Here is a 23,831-nt window from a genome sequence, read left to right as displayed (position 1 = left end):
TGATCCTGGGAGTTTACAATCTAAGAGGGAGGAGCTGATCCTGGGAGTTTACAATCTAAGAGGGAGGGGCTGATCCTGGGAGTTTACAATCTAGGAGGGAGGGGCTAGTCCAGGGAGTTTACAATCTAAGAGGGCTGATCCTGGGAGTTTACAATCTAAGAGGGAGGGGCTGATCCTGGGCGTTTACAATCTAAGAGGGAGGGGCTGATCCTTGGAGCTTACAATCTAAGAGGGAGGAGCTGATCCTGGGAGTTTACAATCTAAGAGGGAGGGGCTGATCCTGGGAGTTTACAATCTAAGAGGGAGGAGGTCCTCTTTTGTCCTTTGTGACCTCCTGTGGGGTATTGCACTGTGCCATGATTGGAGGAGGTAACAGAGAATAGTGGTGATGTACTCTGCTGCCTCTGTGGCCACTCTGGGGTACTGCACTGTGCCATGGTCTCAATAAAAAACCAAGACTAGAAGTGAGGGGTAGTCTGCTGCCCTCTGTGGCGGCTTTGTGGAAGGACACAAACTACAGAAAATCTCCCCATTTTGGGAGGTGCAGAGAACACAAACTACAGAAAATCTCCCCATTGTGGGAGGGGCAGAGACACAAACTACTGCAGGAAATCTCCCCATTGTGGGAGGGGCAGAGACACAAACTACAGAAAATCTCCCCATTGTGGGAGGGGCAGAGACACAAACTACTGCAGGAAATCTCCCCATTGTGGGAGGGGCAGAGACACAAACTACTGCAGGAAATCTCCCCATTGTGGGAGGGGCAGAGACACAAACTACTGCAGGAAATCTCCCCATTGTGGGAGGGGCAGAGACACAAACCTCTTCAGGGAATCTCCCCATTGTGGGAGGGGGCAGAGACACAAACTACTGCAGGAAATCTCCCCATTGTGGGAGGGGCAGAGACACAAACTACTGCAGGAAATCTCCCCATTGTGGGAGGGGCAGAGACACCAACTACTGCAGGAAATCTCCCCATTGTGGGAGGGGCAGAGACACAAACTAGACATGGAATGGGAGTGAATCATGAATTCAGTGATCTCTATCAAAGTTTCTTTGCTTTCACTGTTACTACATTGTAGCTATTTTTTTTTTGCTCTCAGTGCTGATAACAATACATTAATCCTCACATTTCTAGTTGCATTACAGAAAACTTCTTTTTGGGGAAGTGAACGACAAGACCTGAAAATCCGGGTAATTTCCATAACTAGGCTGGTATGTGGGGAGCGGTGATCAGGTTTCTCTCAGGTGACACCTGAGGTCATCAAACAAGACGGGTTGCATTTGTTTTGTTGTTTTACTGGAAACAAGACGCCCATGCACCACACCGGAGCACCACGGCGCTCACTCTGCGAAGGTCTAGCGATGGCGTCTGCCGACCCGAGAGCTGAACTGACGTGCTCTGTCTGTAAGGAGATATTTAAAGATCCGGTCACTCTGCCGTGTGGACACAGCTTCTGCCAGGACTGCATCACACGCACATGGGACAGCAAGGAGAAGGGGGAATCCACCTGTCCGGAATGCAACAAGAGGTACAGACATCGCCCTGAGCTGAAGAGAAGCATCAGGCTGGTCAACCTGGTGGAGTTTTTCAGGCCGTCGGAGCAGCCGAAGGATGGGATCTTCTGTAGTCATTGCATCCACATCCCGGTACCTGCTGTGAAATCCTGTCTCCATTGTGAAGCTTCTCTGTGTGACAACCATCTAAGGTTCCACACCAAGTCCCCGGAACACATCCTCTCCGACCCCTCCGCTTCTTTGGGAACAGGAAATGCTCCGTCCACAGAAGGATCCTTGAGTATTTCTGCAACAAAGATTCCACCTATATCTGTGTCTGCTGCAGGCTGGATGGGGAGCACCAAGGACACCCGGTGCAGATGCTCCATGTGGTGTCTGGGAAGAAGAAGGACAAATTAAGGAAAAAATTTGCACAACTGTCTACAATGAAGAGGGAGATGGAAATAAGAGCACAGAGGCTGCAAGAACGTAGAAATAAAGCCCAAGAAAAAGTGTCTGGTGTGACCGAGAGAGTCACGGCCCTGTTTAGAGACATTAGGAGGCAACTGGAGGATCTGGAGAGTAGAGTCTCGTCCGAGATCAAGGGCCATGTGGAACTTTTAACAGTCACTCTCTGATCTGATTCAGCAGCTGGAATTAAAGAAGGACGAGCTGTCTAGGAAGATACAACGCATGGAGAAGCTATGTAATGTCACCAACCCAATGATGGTCTTCAAGGAAGAAGATGTTGATGGGGAGGACTTCTGTGATTTAAAGCAGAGCCAAGATGAGGGGGAGGAGGACCTATATGCTGGTGACCTGGATGAGGGTCTTATCTCCGAGATGATACATACTGGCTTATCTGATCTCATAACTAGAATAATGAGAGGAATCTACGGGCAGGGTCCGGCAGAGGTGCTCCTGGATGCTACCACAGCTGCCCGTGATGTTTATATATCCGATGACTTGAAAACAGTTTCCCTTTTGTGTGAGGAGGTCAACTGGGAAGAGTCAGCAGATGGGCTTCTGGACTGTGGTCAGGTGTTGAGCACCAAGAGTTTTTCCTCAGGACGACACTACTGGGAAGCAGAGACCAGTGACCTGGAGAGTGCGTTTTTGGGGTCGCTTATTCCAGTATGGACCAGGCATCTGGCCTTGGAAGTGATAACAAGTCCTGGTGTAAGTGTAAGTGGCATTTGAATTCTTCTAATCACTATTTAGTGACACATAACAACATTTACACAGACATACACCAGCAGGTATCTTGTAACAGGTTTGGCATATATCTGGACTGTGAGGCTGGGCGGCTATCATTTTATGAGCTTTCTATCCCAATCCAACACCTCCACACCTTCACCGCCACCTTCACCGAGCCCCTCCGTGCCGTGTTTAGTGTATCTAACAATGGTGACCTGTCCTCTGTCTGGATAAGGATCAGGAACTAGAAACTCTACAGAAAGCTGGGCATGGTCATTGAATTGAGCTTGGCTGAGCTGTGGCCACCAGAAGACACTCAATGCCCTCATGACACCTTTACACCTTCACCACCACCTTCACCGAGCCCCTCCATGCAGTGTGTAGTGTATCTAATAATGGTGGATATGTCCTCTGTCTGGATAAAGATTGGGAACTAGAAATTCTACACGTAGCTGGCCTTGGATATGGCATGGAGCTTGGCTGATCTGTTGCCACTAGAAGACACCTCCATACCTTCACCTCCACTTTCTCAGTGCCCCTTTGTCCTCTGTCTGGATAACAATTGGAAATTAGGAACTCGATAGAAATCTGGCAAGGACATGACATGGAGCTTGACTGATCGGTGTCCTCCAGAAGACGCCTCCACATCTTCACTGCCATTTTCACCAAGCTCCTCCATGCCATGTTTAGTATATCTAGCAATGAAGATCTGTCCTGCATCTGGACAAAAATTGGATTCTAAGAACTCTACAGAAAGCTGGGCTTGGACATGATATGGAAGTTGGCTGATCGGTGGCCACCAAAAGACACCTCCACACTTTCACTGCCACTTTCACCAAGTCTTTCCATGCCATGTTTAGTATATCTAATAATGGTAATCTGTACTTTACCTGGATAAAGATCAGAAACCAGGAACTCTACAGAATGCTGAGCATGGATATTATATGGAGCTTGGCTGATTGGTGGCCACCAAAAGACACCTCTGCACCTTTCATTGAGCCCCTCCATGCCATGTTTAGTGTATACATCCTCCATCTGGATAAGATCGGAAACTAGGAACTCTACAGAATGCTGAGCATGGATATTATATGGAGCTTGGCTGATTGGTGGCCACCAAAAGACACCTCTGCACCTTTCATTGAGCCCCTCCATGCCATGTTTAGTGTATACATCCTCCATCTGGATAAATATCGGGAACTAGGAACTCTACAGAAAGCTGGGCTTGGACATTATATGGAGCTTGGCTGATTGGTGGCCACCAAAAGACACCTCTTCACCTTGACCTCCACTTTCACCGAGCCCTCCATGCTGTGTTTAGTGTATACATCCTCCATCTGGATAAGATCGGAAATTAGGAACTCTACAGAATGCTGGGCATGGACATGAGATGGAGCTTGACTGGTCGGTGTCCTCCAGAAGACGCCTCCACATCTTCACTGCCATTTTCACCAAGCTCCTCCATGCCATGTTTAGTATATCTAGCAATGAATATCTTAGATGATCTGTGGCCCCCAGAAGGCACATCCAAACAATTGGTTGGAAATCTCAGTTTGGCTGTCTTTTTTCACCTGAAATATGTGCGTGCCCCCCCTTCCCCACTTCACTCCATGAACCTGTTCTTTCAGGCTGGCCCCTGGCCGAATGTTCATACTTGTGCTGGAGACTATTTTTAAAGGCGTCAACCTGCTGCTTGTCTCATCATCTGATGTCTTATGTCGCTGATCTCTGATTGACTCCGAAGACAATGAGAACCATTTTGGGTGACAGTCAAAGAGAACATTCTTCACATGTATAGCTCTTCCCTACACACAGGAATATTGTTTTGTTTTTTTTTTTTTTTTTAAATAAAAATCTTTTTTTTTGACCACTTGTATTACCTATAGTTTTTGATTTCTTCTTCCACTAAAATATTAAATTCCGCTTGCTGTTGAGGTTGGTTTATAAAAAAAAAAGCAATTTGCATAGCCATTTGCCCAGTGAAAGTGAAAGTACATTTGTTCCGTGAGAATAGAGCAAAAACAAAAACACACACAAATGTTATTAGGCTGTTCAAATGTTTTTCATTGATTTAAAATTGGAAATACTGCATCTGGCCGCTAGGTGGCACCAAGTATCACAATGTCTTTTTTCCCATTCACACAGAACCAATGCACTTTCACTGGGAGATTGACTATGCAAATGTTCAAGTAATGCGACCCCCATTATAAGTCCTCAGATTTCCGATATATATATATATATATATACAGTCTTAATGGGTGAAAAGGAGGCTCCTTCTTAAAGCCCAACTCCACCCAAAAGTGACTTTTGCCTGTAGCTCCCTACCCCCCCCCCCAATACATCCTGCCCAATGTGAAGCCATTTATACTCACCCCCGTCCGCACACCCGGGCCCCTCGCCGACTCCATTGCTTCCTGTGGGAAATCAGTGCTGCTTGTTGACCCTCGCAGGCCGGTCCCCTTCATTGGTCTGACATCATCTCATCTTCAGGATCCTAAAAGCACCTCCTCTGCTGGCCAACCAATGGAAATGGAATCGTCCCCATCAGCCTTGCCTGAGTGATGTGGACACCTGGGAGACGGACTGGACACTGAGGTTCCGCATGACCTCAGGTTTCAGGTAAGTGAATATGGGGTTTAGAAAGTTTTTGTTTGTTAACCCAGCGATCAGATAAAGAGGGTGGGAGTCAGGACTGGGGTGTGTGTGTGTGTGTGGGGGGGGGGGGTTACATTTATTCTGGAGTTGGGTTTAAATTAGCCATCAATAGCTGATAACTGCAATATACAATGTTACCACTAGATGTCCTCATAGCACCACAGTGCTGACAAATCCATCCCGCCCCTCAGAGGCACCTTCTATCATTTCTTGCCAAAAGTTTGGAAATAAGTCTCCCTGGGGGGGTAACAAATGATACTTATAGATACTTATATATGACGGTGAGAGCTAGTTCCGAGGCAGAGAGACCCGAGGAACTGAGATTGTGGGAAAAAGGACATCCACTTGATAACAAGCTGTCATGTTTTCGAGGGCAGACCCTTGTATCCAGTGTCAGCTACAGGGGTCTGCGTATCCCCCCATGTCTATAGCCGTATGGCTGTGCTGAGCATGTTTCTGACACCTTTCTATGATATCACACAAGGCTCTGCACCCCCGTCTATAGACCGTTCCCCCAGTGGGAAGAAGGCAGCATACTTGACACTTACCATCACTGGAGTGGATTACTGCCCTGTCCGGGCCTTAGAGCAGAATATTCCACGAGGAACAACAACTATTTTTCTGGTATTTATAAGTAAATGAAAGGTTAAAGATCTCTGAGAAATGATACAATGTATCATTGTGAATGAAGAAACCTTTCCTCCTGATGGACAGAACACATTGGGAAGGAATTTGAATACAAAACATAACATATTCTTCTTCTAATAACCAGCAGCTGCAAATAATGGAGACCCCTCAGTGACAGAGCAGAAAGATCCATTCATATAAGGGGTCCTTCTCCCACTGACCATTCATATAAGGGGTCTTCTCCCACTGACCATTCATATAAGGGGTCCTTCTCCCACTGACCGTTCATATAAAGGTCCTTCTCCCACTGACCGTTCATATAAGGGGTCCTTCTCCCACTGACCATTCATATAAGGGGTCCTTCTCCCACTGACCATTCATATAAGGGGTCCTTCTCCCACTGACCGTTCATATAAGGGGTCCTTCTCCACTGACCATTCATATAAGGGGTCCTTCTCCCACTGACCATTCATATAAGGGGTCCTTCTCCCACTGACCGTTCATATAAGGGGTCCTTCTCCCACTGACCATTCATATAAGGGGTCCTTCTCCCACTGACCATTCATATAAGGGGTCCTTTTCCCACTGACCATTCATATAAGGGTCCTTCTCCCACTGACCATTCATATAAGGGGTCCTTCTCCCACTGACCGTTTATATAAGGGGTCCTTCTCCCACTGACCGGTCATATAAGGGGTCCTTCTCCACTGACCGTTCATATAAGGGGTCCTTCTCCCACTGACCATTCATATAAGGGGTCCTTCTCCCACTGACCGGTCATATAAGGGGTCCTTCTCCCACTGACAGTTCATATAAGGGGTCCCTCCCTCTGTAGTAGAATGGCTGCCATGGTGGAGCCCCCCAATGTTTTGTACCCCCCAATGTTTCGTACCCCCCAATGTTTCGTGCCCCTCCCCCCGGTGTAGATTTCATACACTTTGTGCGTTGGAAGTGGGGACCCTCCTTTAAGGGATGATCCTTGAGCGGCGTTGGAGAGACGAGACCCCTGGGAGCGCTGGGGAAGCAAACGTTTATTTTTTGTACACAAACACATAAAGCTGAAGCCCTGCGAGGCGACGTGATTGGCAGCCGCTGTGGAAAACAACCGAACCGCCGCACTCTGAAGCTCCATCCAGCAATTTAGCCGACAATTAAATGAAATGCATTTCACTGAAAGTTTTCTGAGCGGCTTTTGTGATCCATTCCCAGCAATGGTGAAATGTAATTACTGCTCGGCTTCCTGAGCGCAGGGGGTCATCTTAGACGGATCGCTGGAAAACAGAGAAAAGGTTCCCGGTTCTGGAAGAAAGGAAAAAAACCATCTCAGAGAGAAGTACCGAAGTCCATTCATTTCATGGCGGAGGAGAAGCGGCGCGTTCAGGACTGCGCTCACTCGTAATGGCCCATTAGCAGCAATCTGACACAATCGGACGTCAGCTCTAATTGTGTTCATTCATTATTTATGGGCCGACTCCGAGCCCATCTCCACCATGTGCATGGAAACCATCGCTACCTGTGGGCACAATAATGGAGACCGGGAGTGATGGAGGGGCTAGAGACACGGCCAGGCCACAAGACTGGAGACATGGCCTCTTGCTGCTACATGTCCCAAAGCCTCTTCTCTCACCCACACTCCCTTTCTCCTCTCCTACCCTGGCCTCTTCTCCCATTTTTTTTCCCCTCTTCCAACCCATATACTCTGCTCTCCTTTTATATCCTGGCCTCTTCTTTTCTTTTCCTTTCCTGGCATCTCTATCCTCCTCTTCTGTCCTCTACACTCCTTTCTTCCCCTGACCTATCCTCCCCTCTTCCTCTCTCATGTCCTCTACTGGCCTCTTCTACCTTCTTTCTCTCCTCTTCTCCCCTCTTCCTCTCCTGTGTCCTCTCCTCGCTTTCCTCCCTAGCCTCTACTTCTTTCTTCCTCTCCTCACTTTCCTCCCCTAGCCTCTACTTCTTTCTTCCTCTCCTCACTTTCCTCCCCTAGCCTCTACTTCTTTCTTCCTCTCCTCACTTTCCTCCCCTAGCCTCTACTTCTTTCTTCCTCTCCTCACTTTCCTCCCCTAGCCTCTACGTCTTTCTTCCTCTCCCATGTTCTCCTTCTCCTCTCCTCCCCTCTTCCTCACCTGTGTCCGCTCCTCACTTTCATCCCCTAGCCGTTACTTCCCTTCTTCCTCTCCCATGTTCTCTCCTCTCCTCTTCCTCTCCTGTGTCCTTTCCTCACTTTCCTCCCCTAGCCTCTACTTCCTTCTTCCTCTCCTGTGTCCTCTCCTCGCTCTCATACCCTAGCATTTACTTCCTTCTTCCTCTCCCATGTTCTCTGCTCTTCCTCTCCTGTGTCCTCTCCTCGCTTTCCTCCCCTAACCTCTGCTTCCTTCTTCCTCTCCCATGTTCTCTCCTCTTCCTCTCTGTGTCCTCTCCTCGCTTTCCTCCCCTAACCTCTGCTTCCTTCTTCCTCTCCCATGTTCTCTCCTCTTCCTCTCCTGTGTCCTCTCCTCGCTTTCCTCCCCTAACCTCTGCTTCCTTCTTCCTCTCCCATGTTCTCTCCTCTTCCTCTCCTGTGTCCTCTCCTCGCTTTCATCCCCTAACCTCTGCTTCCTTCTTCCTCTCCATGTCCTCTCCTCTTCCTCTCTGTGTCCTCTCCTCGCTTTCCTCCCTAACCTCTGCTTCCTTCTTCCTCTCCCATGTTCTCTCCTCTTCCTCTCCTGTGTCCTTTCCTCGCTTTCCTCCCCTAACCTCTGCTTCCTTCTTCCTCTCCCATTTTCTCTCCTCTTCCTCTCCTGTGTCCTCTCCTCGCTTTCCTCCCCTAACCTCTGCTTCCTTCTTCCTCTCCCATGTTCTCTCCTCTTCCTCTCCTGTGTCCTCTCCTCGCTTTCCTCCCCTAACCTCTGCTTCCTTCTTCCTCTCCCATGTTCTCTCCTCTTCCTCTCCTGTGTCCTCTCCTCGCTTTCCTCCCCTAACCTCTGCTTCCTTCTTCCTCTCCCATGTTCTCTCCTCTTCCTCTCCTGTGTCCTCTCCTCGCTTTCCTCCCCTAACCTCTGCTTCCTTCTTCCTCTCCCATGTTCTTCCTCTCCTCTCCTGTGTCCTCTCCTCGCTTTCCTCCCCTAACCTCTGCTTCCTTCTTCCTCTCCCATGTTCTCTCCTCTTCCTCTCCTGTGTCCTCTCCTCGCTTTCCTCCCTAACCTCTGCTTCCTTCTTCCTCTCCCATGTTCTCTCCTCTTCCTCTCCTGTGTCCTCTCCTCGCTTTCCTCCCCTAACCTCTGCTTCCTTCTTCCTCTCCCATGTTCTCTCCTCTTCCTCTCCTGTGTCCTCTCCTCGCTTTCCTCCCCTAACCTCTGCTTCCTTCTTCCTCTCCCATGTTCTCTCCTCTTCCTCTCCTGTGTCCTCTCCTCGCTTTTCCTCCCCTAACCTCTGCTTCCTTCTTCCTCTCCCATGTTCTCTCCTCTTCCTCTCCTGTGTCCTCTCCTCGCTTTCCTCCTCTAACCTCTGCTTCCTTCTTCCTCTCCCATGTTCTCTCCTCTTCCTCTCCTGTGTCCTCTCCTCGCTTTCATCCCCTAACCTCTGCTTCCTTCTTCCTCTCCCATGTTCTCTCCTCTCCTGTGTCCTCTCCTCGCTTTCCTCCCCTAACCTCTGCTTTCTTCTTCCTCTCCCATGTTCTCTCCTCTTCCTCTCCTGTGTCCTCTCCTCGCTTTCCTCCCCTAACCTCTGCTTCCTTCTTCCTCTCCCATGTTCTCTCCTCTTCCTCTCCTGTGTCCTCTCCTCGCTTTCCTCCTCTAACCTCTGCTTCCTTCTTCCTCTCCCATGTTCTCTCCTCTTCCTCTCCTGTGTCCTCTCCTCGCTTTCATCCCCTAACCTCTGCTTCCTTCTTCCTCTCCCATGTTCTCTCCTCTCCTCTCCTGTGTCCTCTCCTCGCTTTCCTCCCCTAACCTCTGCTTCCTTCTTCCTCTCCCATGTTCTCTCCTCTTCCTCTCCTGTGTCCTCTCCTCGCTTTCCTCCCCTAACCTCTGCTTCCTTCTTCCTCTCCCATGTTCTCTCCTCTTCCTCTCCTGTGTCCTCTCCTCGCTTTCCTCCCCTAACCTCTGCTTCCTTCTTCCTCTCCCATGTTCTCTCCTCTTCCTCTCCTGTGTCCTCTCCTCGCTTTCCTCCCCTAACCTCTGCTTCCTTCTTCCTCTCCCATGTTCTCTCCTCTTCCTCTCCTGTGTCCTCTCCTCGCTTTCATCCCCTAACCTCTGCTTCCTTCTTCCTCTCCATGTTCTCTCCTCTCCTCTCCTGTGTCCTCTCCTCGCTTTCCTCCCCTAACCTCTGCTTCCTTCTTCCTCTCCCATGTTCTCTCCTCTTCCTCTCCTGTGTCCTCTCCTCGCTTTCCTCCCCTAACCTCTGCTTCCTTCTTCCTCTCCCATGTTCTCTCCTCTTCCTCTCCTGTGTCCTCTCCTCGCTTTCCTCCCCTAACCTCTGCTTCCTTCTTCCTCTCCCATGTTCTCTCCTCTTCCTCTCCTGTGTCCTCTCCTCGCTTTCCTCCCCTAACCTCTGCTTCCTTCTTCCTCTCCCATGTTCTCTCCTCTTCCTCTCCTGTGTCCTCTCCTCGCTTTCCTCCCCTAACCTCTGCTTCCTTCTTCCTCTCCCATGTTCTCTCCTCTCCTCCTCCTCTCATTCCTTGAATTACTCACTCTTGTAGCAGGCGGGTACGGTGAAGTTGCCGTCCCGGCATTGGCTCTGTGCCGTATAGGCGCACTTTTGCTCCTTGTTCTTGCAGAAATAGGTCAGGACGTCGCCGTGGTGAATCTGCTGACCTGCGATCTCGTCCACCCGCGTCCTTCTGCATTATGGAGAACGGTGGCCTTGGCCGTGGTCACATGACACGGAGCTGGACATTTAGAGAAAGCATTACTGAGTACTCCCCAGAGTCCCCCCAGGTACCCCCATCCCAACCCCCGACAATACAAACTGAACATGTCAGGGGGTCCAGGGGATACAGTCAGCTGAAGTTACAAGCAGATCCTGACTGTGGCCCCACCCTCTCCCTGCACCTATCAGATACATTTCCTGGAAGGAGATCTTACCCCTGCAGGCCGGCTTCTGGGTCCATTCTCCGTCCTTGTCACAGGAGGATATGCGGGGGCCGTCCAAGGCGTAGGGGGGGTTACAGCCATAACTCACAAATTCTCTATAATTGTATTTCCGATAGAGAGCAAAACTCATGTAGCCGTTCGATATCTCAGTCGGACGATTACACTTCACGTCTGCAGGAGAGTCACAGAGGAACAAGAGATTCAGGGTCTGTTTATCCCACATTTGCTGTGCTAATGACATATATATATATATATATTGAAATGCATTTCTTATATATTACAAAATATATGAAAAATATTTTTAAAAATATAAATATTTTTAAATATATTCTTCAGATTTTTTTTAACATATAAAAAAGTCTTTTAACATATATTTGTAAATTCATTCCAAAAATGTAGATTTGTATTTTCAAAGACGTACAGTATATCTGAAATGTATCTTTAACCACTTCCTGTCCGGACACTTTTACCCCCTTCCTGTCCAGGGCAATTTTCAGCTTTCAGCGCTATCACACTTTGAATGACAATTGCGCGGTCAGGCAATACTGCACCCAAATGAATTTTTTACCATTTTTTTGAGACAGATAAAGCTTTATTTTAGTGGTATTTATTCACCGCTGGGATTTTTATTTTTTTTACTATGTAAATGAAAAAGTTCAAAAATTTTGAAAAAAAGTGTTTTTTTAAATAAAATTTTGCAAATAAATAATATTTCATCATAAATCTTAGCCAAAATTTATTCCGTTATTTTTTTAGTAAAAAAAAAAAAATCCAAATTAGTTTATAACCAAAAATTATAATTTTTAAACATTTTTTTTTACATTTTATTTTATTTTTTTTATATTATTTTTTTATTTTTTTTTTTTACATACTGTCACCCTAGCAGTACAGTGTCACCATGGTGACACTGTACTACTTGTGGAGAGTGATGAAGATTTTTTTTTTTTTTTTTTTTTTTTTACACTGATTGCTTTTACACCCATATAGGATGTAAAAGCAATCATTTCTCTTTCTCTCTGTCTGCATTCCTGTAGCCATTGAGAACTACTGAGTGACCTGTGATTGGTCACAGCTTGTCACATGGTACTGTTGTGAATAGCCTTGTACCATGTGACCTCTGTGATCATTCACAGATTTCACACATAGTAAGCAATGATGTCAGAAGTGACATCTTGCTTACTACTTTGCATGTGATCACTGATTCGCCAATCAGTGATCACATGATCGGGACCTCGTACAGAGGTCCCGTCCGACGATCGGTGTTTCACTGTGTCCGGAGGACACAGCGGGCACCGGATCGCGGTGGTGCGCGCTCCCAGGGATCGCGCACAGCTAGAAAAGGCGGGTGCCGTTTATGGAACGGCAACCCGACCCTGGACTGCCACCGCCCTGCCGTTTATAAACAGCAGGCGGACGGCAAGAGGTTAAAAATATTTTTCATATATATTTGTAATAAAAACGTATAGCAACATACAGTGTATATATATATATTTTTTTTTGAAAGATATTGAATATGGCCAAAATTGTAGCATTTCAAATATATTTTTCTTCCTCCCCCCCTCCAGGACTGTTCACCCGCAATAGCTGTGCTTCTCACCCCGACACTGGGGGGCGACGCTCCAGGTTCCGTTCTCAGTACAGGTGACATTCTCGTTTCCAATGAGGACGAGGCTCTGCAGACAGCGGTACGTCACCACGTCCTGGTATACGGAGATGTTCTTTTCCCGCGGCGTGTAGCGCTCCATCTCAGCATATTTCGGTAGCGGAGGATGAGGACAGGTCACCGCTGGTGGAGAAGGAAAGTATTCCCAGAATGATTCACACTGTATACAATGTATCCCTTCTAAGAAAAGAAAACATTCACAAAGTATGTGAGTCACAGAGCTACATGGATGTAGTGATTGCCCCTCGATCATGGAGGCTCTTCCTAGTCACCCCACCATTCGTGTGAATACAGAAGGTGTGTGCACTGGGTGTTCCGGATGCGCCCCGGCCAGGGGCGGGCTGACAACTCATGGGGCCCCTGGGCAATAGGGGATCATGGGGCCCCTGTGTCCTTGCCCAAACTCAAAAAAGCCTATGAAAAAGGTACCAGGGATATCTCATGGGGCCCCCTACTGACCCCAGGCCCTTGGGCAGTGCCTGTGTTTCCAAATGGTCAGTCCGCCCCTGGCCCCGGCACACCCCAATCACCCCGTGCACATTAGCATTACCACTCCGTGTGCCGGCGGGAAGATGGGAAACATCTCCCTCTTACTGGGCCTGCCATAATAGAAATGTTTACTCGTTTCTCTTTCACTGTGCCGGCAGAGAGATCAATGTGCTGGGGCCAAATATCTGTACACACACACACATGCACACGTGTGTTCGAGCTTTAGGGTGCACGCCCTAATGCCATAGGCTGTGCACACGTCTATGGTGCAGACCAAAACGAATGTTCTCAGCCTATTTTCTCTCCGGTTTGAAATGCACCCATTCATAGAAATCGGGATAATACTGCAATATGGCCACTAGAGGGTGCTGTTGGTCAAAGGAAGTAAATACCTATGATGGTCAGCTCCACCTAGTGGCCACAATGTGACCCCCTTACTCTTCAGAGACATATTAGTGAGGCAAAGGCCTCAAGAAGAACAGCCTGTCTGCCCAGGGACTTGGTTTTATCCTGCCAATATTTGTGTGCAGCAGACGTCCTTGTTGTAGAACATCCTCCCAACCCTGTGGTTCTACCAGGAATTCCCGACTCCACCCATTAGCGCCCGTCTGCAGTCAGTAGGATTTATCGCACCTCAGGCAGTTTGAGGATGTCCACCTTTGGTCCCCCCAAGGAGAAATGGTTCACTGCAATCTGGAGGAAGCCCCACATATGGACAGGAGGGGGGTGGTCACAAAAGCTCTGAAAGATCTGTAAGGGGCTGCAGTCACACTCCGAGGCCCTGGGAAAGCCCTGCGTGATCTGCATACACATGAGTGCACTGTCTGTATTTTCGCACAGTTGCAGCATTTGCTGGAGAACATAATTGGATGTCTTGTGTTTGTTCTCTCGTTTACCTTCACAGACCGGCATGTTCCGGCTCCACTTCCCACTTTCCAGACACTCGCTCTCATTGCCTCCTCGCAACACGTACCTGGGGGTGGAGACACAGAAAGTGCAGCCAATTAGGAGCAATATATCAGTTTGAGGTGTCGCCCTGGAATGGGAGGTGTCCTGTGTCTGGGCTGCTATTCCATTCAGCATGATCCTAACCCATCCAGCTTCTAGCTACAATGTTACCTATGAAACCACAAGTCCCTCCCTCTGATGGCAGAAGGCCTGAGAGCTGATCCTGCAGCGGCCGGGGAGTACTCAGAGGAAGAGATTGGCATTTCCCAGCTCCAATCATTCACAGCGTCTCCCAATCCTGATGGCGCCACCTTCAGTCATCATAAAAGCTCAATTTGGGCAGAGGTGCACTTTTTAGAAAAGAATAGAAACGCACGATTGGCTCATTTCTGCACGCGTTTTGTACGATTTTCTGCTCAAATGAAATGTAAAATAAAAATAGTAATAGTATATGAATAAATAAATGTAAAATAAAACACATATAAATAAAAAATCATGATTAATAAATCATAAAGAAAGAAAGAAAAAAAAAAAAGAAATTAACCCCTAACCCTAAAATAAATAAAGAAATTATTATTATTATTATTATTAATATTAATAGTAATAATAATAATAGTAATAATAATAATAGTAATAATAAATACCCAAACAAAAAATACCAAGGAGATAGTTGGGGACAATGATGGACCATAGAGGTAGTTGGGGACAGGGATAGACCAAGGAGATAGTTGGGGACAGGGATGGACCAAGGAGGTAGTCGGGGACACTGATGGACCAAGGAGGTAGTCGTGGACACTGATGGACCAAAGAGGTAGTCAGGGACACTGATGGACCAAGGAGGTAGTCGGGGACACTGATGGACCAAGGAGGTAGTTGGGGACACTGATGGACCAAGGAGGTAGTCGTGGACACTGATGGACCAAAGAGGTAGTCAGGGACACTGATGGACCAAGGAGGTAGTCGGGGACACTGATGGACCAAGGAGGTAGTTGGGGACACTGATGGACCAAGGAGGTAGTTGGGGACAGGGATGGACCAAGGAGGTAGTTGGGTACAGGGATGGACCAAGGAGGTAGTCGGGGACAGGGATGGACCAAGGAGGTAGTTGGGGACAGGGATGGACCAAGGAGGTAGTTGGGTACAGGGATGGACCAAGGAGGTAGTCAGGGACAGGGATGGACCAAGGAGGTAGTCGGGGACAGGGATGGACCAAGGAGGTAGTCGAGTACAGGGATGGACCAAGGAGGTAGTCGGGGACAGGGATGGACCAAGGAGGTAGTCGGGTACAGGGATGGACCAAGGAGGTAGTCGGGTACAGGGATGGACCAAGGAGGTAGTCGGGGACACTGATGGACCAAGGAGGTAGTTGGGGACACTGATGGACCAAGGAGGTAGTCGGGGACACTGATGGACCAAGGAGGTAGTCGGGGACACTGATGGACCAAGGAGGTAGTCAGGGACACTGATGGACAAAGGAGGTAGTCGTGGACACTGATAGACCAAGGAGGTAGTTGGGATCAGTGATGGACCACAAGGTAGTCGGGGACACTGATAGACAAAGGAGGTAGTCGTGGACACTGATAGACCAAGGAGGTAGTTGGGATCAGTGATGGACCACAAGGTAGTCGGGGACAGTGACAGTCCAATGAGCTAGTTGGGCACAGCGCTGGGTAATATTGAAATCCAGGGACAGCACTGGACCGTAGAGAAGGTAAGTAAAGATTAATACATCACACACATGAAGATCCACCCCTGTGATGTCACCTACCTATGAAGATCCGCCCCTGTGATGTCACTCACCCTTTATTACAGGAGAACCATATTGCACTCTCATAGGTCAGCTCCTTGTAGTGGGCCTGTCCGTTGTCCAGAGGGCCGGGTCTGGGGCACTGCTTGGCTGCCAACATAGAAATAGGGAGATCAGGCGGGAGATTCAATCATACAGATCAGATTGGCTACTTGTGATGTATGCAAATAAGAGGGGTGGAGACAGATAATTAGTCATATGTATATAAGGGGGAGGGGACAGGCTGTGTGCATTGTATGTAAATAAGGGGGAGGGGACAGGCTGTGTGCATTGTATGTAAATAAGGGGGAGGGGACAGGCTGTGTGCATTGTATGTAAATAAGGGGGAGGGGACAGGCTGTGTGCATTGTATGTAAATAAGGGGGAGGGGACAGGCTGTGTGCATTGTATGTAAATAAGGGGGAGGGGACAGGCTGTGTGCATTGTATGTAAATAAGGGGGAGGGGACAGGCTGTGTGCATTGTATGTTAATAAGAGGGAGGGGACAGGCTGTGTGCATTGTATGGTAATAAGAGGGAGGGGACAGGCTGTGTGCATTGTATGGTAATAAGAGGGAGGGGACAGGCTGTGTGCATTGTATGGTAATAAGGGGGAGGGGACAGGCTGTGTGCATTGTATGTTAATAAGAGGGAGGGGACAGGCTGTGTGCATTGTATGGTAATAAGAGGGAGGGGACAGGCTGTGTGCATTGTATGTAAATAAGGGGGAGGGGACAGGCTGTGTGCATTGTATGTTAATAAGAGGGAGGGGACAGGCTGTGTGCATTGTATGGTAATAAGAGGGAGGGGACAGGCTGTGTGCATTGTATGGTAATAAGAGGGAGGGGACAGGCTGTGTGCATTGTATGGTAATAAGAGGGAGGGGACAGGCTGTGTGCATTGTATGTTAATAAGAGGGAGGGGACAGGCTGTGTGCATTGTATGTTAATAAGAGGGAGGGGACAGGCTGTGTGCATTGTATGTTAATAAGAGGGAGGGGACAGGCTGTGTGCATTGTATGTAAATAGGGTAATGGTTATAGATATAAGCTGTATGCAAATGAGGGGGAGGAGTTGGAGTTCAGTGTGTTTTATGTAAATAAGGAGGAGGGGACAGATCCTATACCCTGTATGTAAATGAAGGGGAAGAGTCCGATTACATATACATTCTAATCTCGGGGCCCTCCTGTAGGTGGTGCAGGGTGTGGACGTTGGTACTCACGTTTACACTTCAGGGTGGAGTGCTCCCAGCTCCCGAGGGCTAAGCACACGGCTTTGTCGTTCCCAGATTCTCTCTCGTAGCCCAGAATACAGGAATAGGTCACCACATCCCGGGGCTCATACACCACCTTCCCTGGTCTGAACACCGTAGACTGGATCTCCCGGGGCCTGGAGCACACTGAAATCAATGGGAGATGATCACTCCACCCAAAGCTGACATCCCAGCATTTCATGTATACCAGAGACTTCAACCAGACCAAAGATTCCTACCATCTACCTCCTGGACTGGTATGACACATTCATAGGGAGGGGAGACCCAGGAAATGTCCCCTCCTCCTTCTACAAAGTTACAATGTACAGTCTGATCACTGGGGGAGGGGAGACCGAGGAAATGCCTCCTCCTCCTACAAAGTTACAATGTACAGTCTGATCACTGGGGGAGGGGAGACCGGGGAAATGCCTCCTCCTCCTTCTACAAAGTTACAATGTACAGTCTGATCACTGGGGGAAGGGAGACTGAGGAAATGCCTCCTCCTTCTACAAAGTTACAATGTACAGTCTGATCACTGGAGGAGGGGAGACTGAGGAAATGCCTCCTCCTGCCTGCAGCAGACTGATGACATCATCTCAGCCTAGGCACAGTCACTGAGTGGAGATGAAGGATGGGTTTGTATTGATGAGGTGGATGTGATGGTGTTCTGTGTATTGGGACATTTCCGGGATGTAGTCGCACAGACAGGTCCGCTGATGGCGATGATTTATGGGAGGAGATCCAGCATGACATCATAAATACGGGTTTTGTGTCGTTTTATATGGATTGTGCTTTGTGTGGGAAGATTGCAGGAAATGTGGAAATGGTTTCCCTGGCTCAGCTCGCTGTCATCGTTCTCTGATTTGTATCAGCACAGTCCTGGGACTGTTGTTGGAGCGGAGGGGCCCTCTGTCCCCGGGGACCCCAATTACTCTGAACTCCCTACCAATCATTCCAGAGGGGTGCAATGCAAATTCCAGGCCGGGGGGGGCGCTGAGTACACAAAGCATCCACCCCTAATTGATGCATGGTCATATACGAGCTCCTCAGGGGGGGGACTCAGATACATTACAGTGTGAAGATTTCCTCAAAACTGCAGCATGCAACACAGCCCGCCCAGCAATGCCTGAGTCCCGGGGGACCCACCGACTCCACAGCAGGGGAGGGGGCAGACACCAGGGGAGGGGGGACCAGCCATGGCCACCAGGATCAGATCTCAGTCCTCTGATATCTGCGTCCTCATCGATATCTGTGAGAAAATTAACTGGACTGAAAAATTTACTGCGACCTGTTTGGTTGGATCCCTTTGTAGGCCTTTATCTCCTCCCTGATTGGAGAGAGCCGGGGGGTCTGCTCTGGGCTGACACCCCCTCTCTGGAGGACAATGTGCATAGCTTCATATGGGAAACCACTAGGGGGCAGTACCAGCACTGTGGTGTTTCCTGTCAACAGGATTCCTCTCGAGGGCAGTACCAGCATTGTGTTGTCTCCACCCCACCATATACACCAAAGGAATCCCCTCGAGGGAAGTACCAGCATTGTGTTGTCTCCACCCCACCATATACACCAAAGGAATCCCCTCGAGGGAAGTACCAGCATTGTGTTGTCCCCACCCCTGCATATACACCAAAGGAATCCCCTCGAGGGAAGTACCAGCATTGTGTTGTCCCCACCCCTGCATATACACCAAAGGAATCCCCTCAAGGGCAGTACCGGCATTGTGTTGTCCCCACCCCTGCATATACACCAAAGGAATCCCCTCAAGGGCAGTACCGGCATTGTGTTGTCCCCACCCCACCATATACACCAAAGGAATCCCTTCGAGGGCAGTACCAGCATTGTGTTGTCTCCACCCCACCATATACACCAAAGGAATCCCCTCGAGGGAAGTACCAGCATTGTGTTGTCCCCACCCCTGCATATACACCAAAGGAATCCCCTCGAGGGAAGTACCAGCATTGTGTTGTCCCCACCCCTGCATATACACCAAAGGACTCCCCTCGAGGGAAGTACCAGCATTGTGTTGTCCCCACCCCACCATATACACCAAAGGAATCCCTTCGAGGGCAGTACCAGCATTGTGCTGTCCCCACCCCACCATATACACCAAAGGAATCCCCTCGAAGGCAGTACCAGCATTGTGTTGTCCCCACCCCTGCATATACACCAAAGGAATCCCCTCGAGGGCAGTACCAGCATTGTGTTGTCCCCACCCCTGCATATACACCAAAGGAATCCCCTCGAGGGCAGTACCAGCATTGTGTTGTCCCCCCCCCCCATATACACCAAAGGAATCCCCTCGAGGGAAGTACCAGCATTGTGTTGTCCCCACCCCATATACACCAAAGGAATCCCCTCAAGGGAAGTACCAGCATTGTGTTGTCCCCCCCCCATATACACCAAAGGAATCCCCTCGAGGGAAGTACCAGCATTGTGTTGTCCCCACCCCTGCATATACACCAAAGGAATCCCCTCGAGGGAAGTACCAGTATTGTGCTGTCCCCACCCCTGCATTAACACCAAAGGAATCCCCTCGAGGGAAGTACCAGCATTGTGTTGTCTCCACCCCACCATATACACCAAAGGATTCCCCTCGAGGGAAGTACCAGCATTGTGTTGTCTCCACCCCACCATATACATCAAAGGAATCCCCTCGAAGGAAGTACCAGCATTGTGTTGTCTCCACCCCACCATATACACCAAAGGATTCCCCTCGAGGGAAGTACCAGCATTGTGTTGTCTCCACCCCACCATATACATCAAAGGAATCCCCTCGAAGGAAGTACCAGCATTGTGTTGTCTCCACCCCACCATATACACCAAAGGATTCCCCTCGAGGGAAGTACCAGAATTGTGTTGTCTCCACCCCACCATATACACCAAAGGATTCCCCTCGAGGGCAGTACCAGCATTGTGTTGTCCCCACCCTCAGATATACATCAAAGGAATCTCCTCGAGGGAAGTACCAGCATTGTGTTGTCTCCACCCCACCATATACACCAAAGGAATCCCCTCGAGGGAAGTACCAGCATTGTGTTGTCCCCACCCCACCATATACACCAAAGGAATCCCCTCGAGGGAAGTACCAGCATTGTGTTGTCTCCACCCCACCATATACACCAAAGGACTCCCCTCGAGGGCAGTACCAGCATTGTGTTGTCCCCACCCCCCCATATACACCAAAGGAATCCCCTCAAGGGCAGTACCAGCATTATGTTGTCCCCACCCCACCATATACACCAAAGGAATCCCCTCGAGGGAAGTACCAGCATTGTGTTGTCCCCACCCCACCATATACACCAAAGGAATCCCCTCGAGGGCAGTACCAGCATTGTGTTGTCCCCACCCCTGCATATACACCAAAGGAATCCCCTTGATGGCAGTACCAGCATTGTGTTGTCTCTACCCCCCCATATACACCAAAGGAATCCCCTCGAGGGAAGTACCAGCATTGTGTTGTCCCCACCCCACCATATACACCAAAGGAATCCCCTCGAGGGCAGTACCAGCATTGTGTTGTCCCCACCCCACCATATACACCAAAGGAATCCCCTCGAGGGCAGTACCAGCATTGTGTTGTCCCCACCCCCCCATATACACCAAAAGGATTCCCTTGAGCACAGTACTTGCATTGTGTTGTCTCCACCCCCACATATACCGTACACACAAGAAATCTCCTAGGGGGCAGTACCAGCATTTTGTTGTCTCCACCCCCACATATGCACCAAAATAATCCCCTAGGGGGCAGAACCAGTATTGTCCCAGTCTACTAGAGTTTCTTTTATAGGAATCCCCTATGGTGCATCTCTCCAACAGATGAAGACCCACCAAGAACTGACACCCTCGGCCACTCCACCCGAAACTGAACACTGAGAGTTCTGGGTTGGAACCTGCTCTATAGCCCCACCCCATCCCCCTCACACAAATGGCCGATATGTAACCTCCACATTCCAGCAGAGAGCTGACAGACTTTGACTCTGCCATGTTTCACAATCTGACCCCGGGACAGGATCACTCTCCGCTCTGCTGTTGTTTGTCCAGAGTTTTCTGGTAGGGAGGATGGAGATCATAGAACCCTCATCTCTATCCTCTGTGATCCATCGTCCCAGATATCCGTCACAGCTCACATCACCGACAGACATTCAGAGCCATAATGGCAGAGCTCTGGTGGGCACCGGAAAACCTTTCCTCTAATATCACCGTCCATCAGAGAGATGAAGCCACTGTCACTCCTATCCTTCTATCAGGGTGACAACACTAAGCCACATCCTCACAATGGTCAGTAGTGTTGTCACCCTGCCATGTGCACTCCTTCATTCTGATAGGCAGTCTAACCACCAACTAAAGGAGAGCTCTGCACATGGAAGGGTGACAACGCTGCTGAGAATTGTGGCATTCGCTTAGCGTTGTCACCCTGCAACAGAAAGTGATGCTAGTGGCAGGATCTCCGGGTAAGAAACTTTGTAACAGATTCCAAATAAATGATTTGCTCAAGACTACTGTATACAGAGAGAGATGGCGCCGAGCATGCTGGATGATTTGTCATTATTGGAGGCTCTCTATTGGATGGTTTGTCATTATTGGAGGCTCTCTATTGGATGGTTTGTCATTATTGGAGGCTCTCTATTGGATGGTTTGTCATTATTGGAGGCTCGCTATTGGATGGTTTGTCATTATTGGAGGCTCTCTATTGGATGGTTTGTCATTATTGGAGGCTCTCTATTGGATGGTTTGTCATTATTGGAGGCTCGCTATTGGATGGTTTGTCATTATTGGAGGCTCTCTATTGGATGGTTTGTCATTATTGGAGGCTCTCTATTGGATGGTTTGTCATTATTGGAGGCTCTCTATTGGATGGTTTGTCATTATTGGAGGCTCGCTATTGGATGGTTTGTCATTATTGGAGGCTCTCTATTGGATGGTTTGTCATTATTGGAGGCTCGCTATTGGATGGTTTGTCATTATTGGAGGCTCTCTATTGGATGGTTTGTCATTATTGGAGGCTCGCTATTGGATGGTTTGTCATTATTGGAGGCTCTCTATTGGATGGTTTGTCATTATTGGAGGCTCGCTATTGGATGGTTTGTCATTATTGGAGGCTCGCTATTGGATGGTTTGTCATTATTGGAGGCTCTCTATTGGATGGTTTGTCATTATTGGAGGCTCTCTATTGGATGGTTTGTCATTATTGGAGGCTCTCTATTGGATGGTTTGTCATTATTGGAGGCTCTCTATTGGATGGTTTGTCATTATTGGAGGCTCTCTATTGGATGGTTTGTCATTATTGGAGGCTCGCTATTGGATGGTTTGTCATTATTGGAGGCTCGCTATTGGATGGTTTGTCATTATTGGAGGCTCTCTATTGGATGGTTTGTCATTATTGGAGGCTCTCTATTGGATGGTTTGTCATTATTGGAGGCTCGCTATTGGATGGTTTGTCATTATTGGAGGCTCTCTATTGGATGGTTTGTCATTATTGGAGGCTCTCTATTGGATGGTTTGTCATTATTGGAGGCTCTCTATTGGATGGTTTGTCATTATTGGAGGCTCTCTATTGGATGGTTTGTCATTATTGGAGGCTCTCTATTGGATGGTTTGTCATTATTGGAGGCTCTCTATTGGATGGTTTGTCATTATTGGAGGCTCTCTATTGGATGGTTTGTCATTATTGGAGGCTCTCTATTGGATGGTTTGTCATTATTGGAGGCTCGCTATTGGATGGTTTGTCATTATTGGAGGCTTGCTATTGGCTGTGGTATGGATTTTGGCGGTCTCCCATTTATAAAGCGACGTCCTTTCTTCGCTGTGGACAAAAATCAGGAAATGATGAATGAGGATCTCCCAGCCTCATTGTCCCATCCCCCTCTAATCCTCAGGAAGGCCAATGACAAAGCATTCTGGGAAGGCCGTACCTTTTCCCGGCGTAGCACAATGTAGCAGACACAGCCCAGCGATCAGCGCGGTCAGTCGCAGCATTTTGTCCGGCAGTCTCCGGGACGATCTTCGCTGGTAGAGGATTCGCTGTGAACATTAACCAGAATTCCCGGCGGGGCGACTCCGAATGACCCCGCAGTTACTGTTTAATCAAATGTTTAATTATTAAATCCTCTTGGCATTGACTACAAAACTGCCCAGACTCAGTGAGGGGCCCCCGGGGGACACATCAAACCCCCTAATATCCCCGGAGTTCCCCTTTTATGGCTCCAGGAATCCGATGAAGATAGAAAATTCTTCCAAAGAGAAAAGTTCCCGGACTTGTAAGAGTTCCAGAACTTTCCACGGATCAGAATCACATTGTCAGGGCGGACTACAACTCTCATCATGGCCTTATCGCTGTGCCCCTTCCACTCCACTGTGTGCCCCCTGTACATGGGAGGAGTATGGGGGGATGGGAGGGCTCAGATCCCAAGATAGCGGCTGCCATGGCATACATGGGGGGGGGATTGAGTCCTCCAATGGGTTCTCTCTTCTGATGGAAATAAGAATCCGAAGGACAGGTTTGCATGGAGTCCTGAGAGATTGGAAGAGATGTGTTTCAGGCACTGGGGGCTGGAAATGGAGGGGCTGCGGGATTGGGGACTGGAAGGAGGGGGAATCCAGGGACTATGGGCTGGAAGGAGAGGGAATCCAGGGACTGGGGGCTAGAAGGAGGGGGA

The 23,831-nt window shown here is 48.8% G+C and overlaps 1 protein-coding gene and 1 pseudogene across 1 annotated transcript; one reads left to right on the top strand and one right to left on the bottom strand.

The window, feature by feature from the left end:
• The first annotated feature begins 1,323 nt into the window (after positions 1–1,323).
• LOC149430633 (E3 ubiquitin/ISG15 ligase TRIM25-like) lies at positions 1,324–4,558 on the top strand (annotated as a pseudogene).
• Positions 4,559–6,986: 2,428 nt separating this feature from the next.
• Positions 6,987–23,228, bottom strand: LOC149430632 (beta-2-glycoprotein 1-like). The gene is given in 9 exon segments (XM_089666176.1): positions 6,987–7,272; positions 10,638–10,790; positions 10,793–10,834; positions 11,031–11,210; positions 12,637–12,825; positions 14,088–14,164; positions 15,940–16,036; positions 17,146–17,322; positions 23,088–23,228. Coding segments are annotated over 9 exon segments (1,053 nt in total). The 5' UTR covers positions 23,152–23,228; the 3' UTR covers positions 6,987–7,198.
• Positions 23,229–23,831: the final 603 nt, after the last annotated feature.

Source organism: Staurois parvus, unplaced genomic scaffold, assembly GCF_062004578.1.
Source record: "Staurois parvus isolate SC_StPar_1 unplaced genomic scaffold, SC_StPar_1.0 ptg002572l, whole genome shotgun sequence".
In the NCBI taxonomy this organism is placed as follows: Eukaryota; Metazoa; Chordata; class Amphibia; order Anura; family Ranidae; genus Staurois; species Staurois parvus.
Note: the sequence above shows the minus strand (reverse complement) of the source record. Positions and strands in the feature narration are given on the sequence as shown.